Source organism: Nicotiana attenuata, chromosome 6 (assembly GCF_001879085.1).
Source record: "Nicotiana attenuata strain UT chromosome 6, NIATTr2, whole genome shotgun sequence".
NCBI lineage: Eukaryota > Viridiplantae > Streptophyta > Magnoliopsida > Solanales > Solanaceae > Nicotiana > Nicotiana attenuata.
Window position 1 is genome coordinate 58,489,719 of NC_031994.1, and position 8,811 is coordinate 58,498,529.

General features: G+C 41.1%; 1 protein-coding gene across 1 annotated transcript; it reads right to left on the reverse strand.

The window, feature by feature from the left end:
• Positions 6,071–8,308, reverse strand: LOC109227879. Its single transcript, XM_019393069.1, has one exon. It carries the CDS (start codon positions 8,306–8,308, stop codon positions 6,071–6,073), a length of 2,238 nt encoding a protein of 745 aa, XP_019248614.1.

The window sequence follows — 8,811 nt, forward strand, 5'->3', positions numbered from 1 at the left end:
CTGTGTTGGCAATAAGATGAGGCTCGTGGCACTCTAAAATGCAACTAGGGGATGTCGTACCCTATGTTTGCAACAAGAAGTAAGGCAACCAGGGGATGTGGTACCCTGTGTTGGAAGTAAGACGAGGTTCATGGCACTCTGAAATGCTACTAGGGGATGCCGTACCCTATGTAGAAAATAAGTGCAACCAGGGGATGTAGTACCCTGTGTTGGCAATAAGATGAGGCTCGTGGCACTCTAAAATGCAACTAGGGGATGTCGTACCCTATGTTTACAACAAAAAGTAAGGCAACCAGGGGATGTAGTACCCTGTGTTAGAAATAAGACGAGGCTCGTGGCACTCTGAGATGCTACTAGGGAATGTTGTACCCTATGTAGAAAATAATACAGCCAGGGGATGTGGTACCCTGTATTGAAGATAGGGTGTTGATCCCCTATAATGAAACTAAAAATAACATGCTTACGTGCATATTGGAAGGAAATCATGGATTTGAGAACTTCACTTGATGGTGTTCGTCTTCCCACGAACTATTTCACTAAAATATTCTGTTCCTATTCTAGACAAAGAAAGATTCATTAGTTTTAAAATGGTGGTCAGTTTGTGGCCTTGATTTCTTGGGCGACTTGACCTTGCATCTATTACACTTGTTAGAAAAACCGACCATGTCGATGATCGTACAAATTGCCGGGAGATTCGGACTTTACTCTCTGAAGATCTTCTTTCTCAACATCAACACCTGACTATTTTGCACCTATCACCATTTGTGTCTATGGTGCAAACAACCTTGCTCCCCAAAACAACTCTTNGCAGAAATAATGCAGCCAGGGGATGTAGTACACTGTGTTTGCAATAAAATGAGGCTCGTGGCACTCTAAAATGCAACTAGGGGATGTCGTACCCTATGTTTGCAACAAGAAGTGCAACCAGGGAATGTAGTACCCTATGTTGGCAATAAGAAATGCAACCAGGGAATGTAGTACCCTGTATTGAAGATAGGGTGTTGATCCCCTATAATGAAACTAAAAATAACATGATTACGTGCATATTGGAAAGAAATCATGGATTTGAGAACTTCACTTGGTGGTGTTCGTCTTTCCACGAACTGTTTCACTAAACTATTCTGTTCCTGTTCTAAACAAAGAAAGATTCGTTAGTTTTAAAATGGTGGTCAGTTTGTGGCCTTGATTTCTTGGGCGACTTGAACTTGCGTCCATTACACTTGTTAGAAAAATCGACCATGTCGAGGATCGTACAAATTGCCGGGAGATTCTGACTTTACTCTCTGAAGATCTTCTTTCTCAATATCAACACCTGACTATTTTGCGCCTATCACCATTTGTGTCTATGGTGCAAACAACCTTGCTCCCCAAAACAACTTTTGATGAGTAACTTTTGTTGACCCTGGAAACATTGCTAAGTCCTTCAAGCCTTTTGCTTGACAAGGAATATCAAAGTCGGCTTTATGGCTTTGCCCATACTGTTTATGCTCAGAAATTTTTGCTTCATATAACGGGGAAACTGTAACCAATTTTGTGGCCTTTTCTTTGCTTTGCTTTGACAAAATTAAACTGAAAGGGACTTAAAAAATAATAGTACGAAAGAAAACAAGTAGGTGAACTAATAAGCATTACAACTTAATCAAGAAGCATCCCTTTCAGGGAAGAATAAGAAAGGACTTATTTGGAGGAATATGTTGACTTCAATGAACATGACATGCACTTTGGACTGGATGCCCGATCCGTCTAACACGTCTAATTCTCAAAATCTGTTGTAAACTTTACTTTGAAACTGAGTTCTTTAACCATGCTTGTGCCGGGATATAAGAAGACCTAAAATCGATCAACGATGCCCTTTGGGTTTTCACCAATTGACCTCTCTCATTTGCCTTTTTCTCAACTCAACATCGCCTTATAGTGCCCGTGAGGGTTTTCACCAATAAGACTCTCTCATTTGTTTTTCTCAACTCGCCATCGCCTTATAGTGCCCTTGAGGGTTTTCATCGATAAGACTCTCTCTTTGTTTTTCTCCTATGTATCCTTTCGGAATCAAGTCGAATGTAGTTCAGAGAACATGAACTTGTTTTGATGACTTTTTTTTTACATTGGTTCCAAAAGAAGGTAAAACAAAGAAATATAAACAAGGCTTCAAAGGGCTAACTAGGGTTGACCAATGTTTGGGTAGCGATAATGATAGCCTTTCGTCATCCCAACCTGAGAATGCTAAGTATAAACCAAATGCCCCAACAGAAGCATGTCAGACATAGTATCTCTTGACCGCATGTGCATTGACGGATATGTCTGTCACCTTTCCTTCTATATCTGCCAAGTGTAGAGCTCCTTTCGACAATACTTTCTTGACGAGGTAAGGACCTTACCAATTCGGAGTGAACTTTCCTTTTGCTTCTTCTTGGTGTGGAAAGATGCGTTTCAAAATAAGCTGTCCTACCTCAAATTTTTTTGGGCGCACTTTCTTATTGTAAGCGCGTGCCATTCTTTGTTGGTATAACTGACCAAAACAAACTGCCGCTAAACGTTTTTCATCAATCAAACTCAACTGTTCCAATCGTGACTTCACCCATTTAGTGTCTTCAATCCCAGCTTCAACAATTATTCGAAGAGAGGGAATCTCAACTTCAGCAGGTATGACTGCTTCAGTTCCATAAACTAACAAGTAAGGCGTTGCGCCAACTGATGTACGGACAGTTGTCCGATATCCCAAAAGAGCAAAAGGCAATTTCTCGTGCCATTGTCTAGACCCTTGGACCATCTTCCTAAGAATCTTCTTGATGTTCTTATTTGCAGCTTCAACAGCTCCATTAGCTTTGGGTCGGTAAGGAGTAGAATGGCGATGCTCAATTTTAAATTGTTCACATACCTCCTTCATCAGATGACTATTCAAATTAGCAGCATTATCTGTAATAATGGTTTTTGGAATACCGAAACGACAGATGATGTTGGAGTGAACAAAGTCTACTACTGCTTTCTTGGTAACTGCTTTTAATGTAATAGCTTCCACCCATTTGGTGAAGTAATCAATTGCAACTAATATGAATGTGTGCCCATTTGAAACTTTTGGCACGATTGGGCCAATGACGTCCATTCCCCAAGAAACAAAAGGCCAAGGAGCCGACATAGGATACAACTCTGAAGGAGGCGAGTGAATCAAATCACTGTGAATCTGACACTGGTGGCACTTGCGAACAAAACGAAAGCAATCTCGCTCCATAGTAAGCCAATAATATCCCGCCTGAAGGATCTTTTTTGCTAGAACATATCCATTCATGTGCGGACCACAAACTCCCGAATGCACCTCATTCATAATCATTTTAGCTTCTTTGGCATCCACACATCTCAATAAATTCAAAAACGGGGTTCTTTTGTATAGGATTTCCCCACTCAAAAAGAAACCATTAGAGAGTCGCCTAATAGTTCTCGTTTGATCCCTATTAGCATGTTCCGGATATTCTCTTATTTTCAAAAACTGTTTAATATCACGGTACCATGGTTCACCATCTAGTTCTGCTTCAATTGTATTGCAATAACCATGTTGATCCCGAATTTAAATTTCTAATGGGTCAATGTGAGTATTACCCGGATATGGAAGCATTGAGGCCAGGGTGGCCAAGGCATCAGCTAATTCATTGTGAAACCTGGGAATGTACCTGAACTCGATGGACTTGAATCTCTTGCTAAGATCTTCCACACATTGTTTATATGGAATGAGCTTGATGTCTCGAGTCTCCCAATCACCTTGAGCCTGCCGAATAAGCAAATCTGAATCTCCCATCACCAACATTTCATGCACATTTAGGTTTATTGCCATGTTCAGACCCATGATGCAAGCTTCATATTCTGCCGTGTTGTTTGTACAGAAGAAACGAAGTCGTGCTGTGGCAGGGTAATGTTGCCCAATAGGTGATACGAGAATTGCCCCAATCCCTACGCCTTTAATGTTGACAGCCCCATCAAAGTATAGTTTCCAAATTTGACTGTCATCTTGGGCTACTTCTTCAACTAAATTAACCTCTTCATCTGGGAAGTATGTGTTCAAAGATTCATACTCATCGTCAACCGGATTTTCTACCAAATAATCAGCTAAAGATTGTGCCTTCATGGCTGTACGAGTGACATAAACAATATCAAACTCTGTGAGCAAGATTTGCCACTTTGCCAATCAGCCAGTGGGCATAGGCTTCTGAAAAATGTACTTTAGGGGATCCATTCGGGATATGAGGTAAGTTGTATAGGCCAAAAGATAATGCCTAAGCTTCTGAGCGACCCAGGCTAAGGCACAACATGTCCTTTCCAAAAGAGTGTATTTGGCCTCATAAGTGGTGAACTTTTTGCTCAAATAATATATTGCTTGTTCCTTTCTGCCTGTGGCATCATGTTGACCCAGAACACAACAAAAAGAACTATCCGTTACTGACAGATATAAAAATAGAGGCCTACCAGGTTCTGGCGGGACCAAAACAGGGGGATTTGACAAATATTCCTTGATCTTATTAAAAGCTTCTTGGCACTCATCTGTCCACTTGATAGCGGCGTTCTTTTTCAACAACTTGAATATAGGCTCACATGTGGTTGTAAGCTGCGCAATGAACCTGCTGATGTAGTTCAACCTCCCAAGCAAACTCATGACTTCTTTTGTATTCTTCGGGGGAGGCAGCTCTCGAATGGTCTTTATCTTGGAGGGATCTAACTCAATGCCTCTTCGACTAACTATAAAACCCAAAAGCTTCCCAGAAGGAACTCCAAATGCACATTTGGCTGGATTGAGTTTGAGATTGTACCTTCGTAGCCTTTCAAAGAACTTTTTCAAGTCTTGCACATGATCATCTTGTGTTCTAGACTTAATGATCACATCATCAATATACACCTCAATCTCATTGTGCATCATGTCATGGAATATGGTAGTCATGGCCCTCATGTAAGTTGCTCGTGCATTCTTCAAACCAAATGGCATGACCCTATAACAATAAGTTCCCCATGGAGTGGTGAAGGTGGTCTTTTCTGCATCTTCTTCATCCATCGGAATTTGGTGATACCCGACATAACAATCCACAAAAGATTGGATCTCATGTTTAGCACAATTGTCCACAAGGATATGAATGTTGGGTAAAGGAAAGTTGTCTTTTGGACTTGCTTTATTTAAATCCCTATAGTCAACACAAACTCTAATTTTCCCGTCCTTCTTTGGCACTGGCAGAACATTTGCTAACCATGTGGTATATCTGACGACCCTGATCACATTTGCACTTAGTTGTTTGGTGATTTCTTTTTTAATCTTATCACTCATGTCTATCTTAAACTTCCTTTGTTTTTGTTGCGGGAAGCTTACAGACCACTAAATCAGCACTCAAACCCGGCATGTCATCATACGACTAAGAAAATACATCTCTATACTCGAACAAAACATGAATTATAGCATCTCTCGTCTTTCTTTCAGTATGAATGCTTATTTTTGTTTCTCTGGTTTCTTCAGGACCTCCCAGGTTAATTGCCTCAGTTTCATTTAAGTTAGGCTTAGGCTTATTCTCAAATTGATCCAATTCTCTTTTTATTTCCTTAAAATCCTCATCTTCATCATACTCAACTTTTTGATTCATTATTTCGAGATTAGACAACTTTTTAAGATTTGGGCATGAATTCCGCGTGCATGTCATGTTTTTAAAGCCAGCATTAACAAAACTGAAAATGATAAGAAAGTAACAAGAATTAGGGAAAGGAAAAGATAAAATTCTACTATGAAACTGGAACTTCATTTCATTGAATTTGAAAGGATAGAAGGGTTAACATCAAAGCAAAGCAATTAAACTAAAATATCTGGATTACAACCCTGAAAATAATCCAAATACCGAAAAAGCAACAAAACAGACTACCAAGACTCCTTCCTGATGGGAAGAGGATTGCTTCCCAGTTGTTGAGTGAGGTATCTGGACCAATCAGCTGAACACTTGCACGGTTAGGGCCCTCACCAGCTTGAACCATATTGATCCCATAGAACATCTCCTTGAGACCCTAGCAAACTTCATCAATGTCATCCTGAGTAGAAGGATTTTGGACTTCTTCAAATTGTGGCTTGACAAAAGAGTAGGCAATGTGAGGGATTGTTTGACAATTTCCAACCATTCTTTTTGCGGGCCTTGGCTCTGTTTATGTCAGCTGATGTTGGTATAAAACCCAAGCCAAAGGTATCTTTCTTCGGAAAGGGAGCAATGGGGTTCACAATTCCTTGTAGAAAAGATCCTAATCCTTTTCCTGGTTCATAGCCGTTCGTCAACATTAGTGAAGCTACCATCATAGATGTGGCTGAAAGATGGGGATGTAGAATTGGTTTTCCTTCTTCCACTTGGTCTACCTCAATCACCTCAAATGTTTGGTGTATTAGGGATTCACATCCTTCCTTGGCCTCGATACATGGAATGGACGGGTCATTATAGACGGATGAGTCATCCTCCCCATGAACAATAATTTCTTGCCTGTCATACTCGAATTTGACCATTTGATGTAGGGTGGATGGTATAGCTCTGGCCATATGGATCCACGGCCTTCCCAGAAGAAAATTATAAGAAGTTTTCATATCCAACACTTGAAAGACGATGTTGAAATCAACCGGGCCAATTGTCATGGTGAGCTCGATTTCCCCAGTAGTGTCTCTTTTTGAACCATCAAAAGCCCTGATGCTGACACTACTAGTTCGAATTTTGTTAGTGTCAATGTTCAGTTGTTGTAGAATAGAAAGAGGGCATACATCTACACTTGAGCCTCCATCAATCATGACTCCTTTTACGTAATGCCCTTCACATTTGACCATAAGATGCAAAGCTTTATTGTGCCCAGCCCCTTCCTCAGGCAAATCATCATCGCTGAAAGAGATTTTGTGCACCTCAAAGAATCTTTCAGCCATTTTTTCTAGCTGATTCACCGTTGTCGTTTCTGAGACATATGCCTCGTTCAAAGTTTGGATCAACACACGGCAATGTTCTTTAGAGTGCAAAAGCAGAGATAACAAAGATATCTGAGCGGGGGTTTTCCTTAGTTGATCAATGATTGAGTAGTCTTGCATTTTCATCTTCTTAAGAAATTCCTCCGCTTCTTTTTCTGAAATGGGTTCTTTCACTGGAAAGTGATTTTCCTTGGCTTGCTTAGCTTTTCTTAATTCCTCTGGTGAGTAGCACCTTCCAGAGCGGGTCAAGCCCCCCATTTCATCTGTTTCTTCCACTATCTCTTTTCCTTTATATGTCATGACAGTCTTGTTATAATTCCAGGGAATAGCTTTTGTGTTTGACACTAGGAGTTGTGCAACAGGTCGGATCACAACTGGCTCTGTTATATTTCTCAAAGCATTATTCGGAAAAATCTTTTGAATGCCCCCAAGGATGTAAAGTTTTGGACCACCCAATTGAACCCCAATCTTTTTCGTGCTTCCAGGGACATAGAGAACCGGTTTTTCAGAACCTGCCGAGTTTGAACTAGAACCCGCACCTTTCACAATCAACGGTGCTGATTGTGGCGGGCTTACTATCACTTTTGGCTCTTGCCCTATGGTTCCATCAATCATCTCTGTCTTGGCAGACTGCTTATAATCCCAATCATCACAAATCATCCTAATAAAATGTGTATTATCATGAGCTGGGAGCAGATTGTTTGTGATATTAGGAGTATCTTCATTGTTTGCTACCACAATTGCCTTTGCTTCGATCAAATTTTCAATGGCTTTCTTTAATGTCCAACAATTCTCGGTGCTATGACCTTGGGTGTTAGAGTGATACTCACATCTCGCATTGGAGTAAAAACCTTTTGAATTTGGATTCATATAATGCGGCATGATAGGTTCGATCAACTTCAGCTGTATCAACTTTTGAAATAGGCTTGTATACGATTCTCCAATTGGGGTGAACTCTTTCTTTAGCTCTTGTTCTCTCACATATTCCTGTCTGGGACGAGGATTGTATGGCGCCTGAAAATTTGGGCGGAATTGATGCGAGCCTTGTGGAGTCGGTGCTCGCCATTGTTGGTGATTGGGAGGCCTAGCATAAGGCTGAGCATTAAACACTGTATACTGTCGCGAGGTCACTGAGTACCGGGGACCCTGAGGCGGATAATAATGTTGAGGAGAATTGGATTGTCCTTGTTGGAATTGTACGTACGAAGGAACTATTCCTCTTTGAACTCCCCCGAACCCAGATGCCATCATGGATCCTTCCTCCTTCTTTTTCCAATTTCCGAAACTGCCTGACCCACTTTGAATTGCTTGCGTGGTCGACTTAAGGGCTGCCTGACTCACAATTTTGCCCGACTTCATGCCATTCTCAACTATTTCCCCAATCTTAATCGCCTCAGCAAAAGGTACCAATGGCGGCCAACATATAATGGAGGTAATCAGGATCCTGAGCTTGGAGAAAGTAGTCAATCATTTCTGCCTCTTTCATTGGTGGTTTGACCCTAGCAGCCTGCTCTCTCCACTTGATTGCATATTCTCTGAAGCTTTCTGCTGGTTTCTTCTTTATGTTGACAAGAGAGGAGCGGTCTGGCACTATATCAATATTGTACTGAAATTGTTGGACAAAATCTTGAGCCATGTCGTTCCAAACGTGCCAGTGAGAGATGTCTTGATCTATGAACCACTCTGAAGCAATTCCTGTCAGACTTTCCCAAAAATAAGCCATGAGTAATTCTTCTTTGCCTCCCACTCCCGTCAATTGGTTACAATACCTCTTCAAATGAGCAGCGGGATCACCATGCCCGTCATACTTGTCAAACTTGGGGGTCTTGAAGCCAGGTGGCAAATGAACATGGGAGAACATG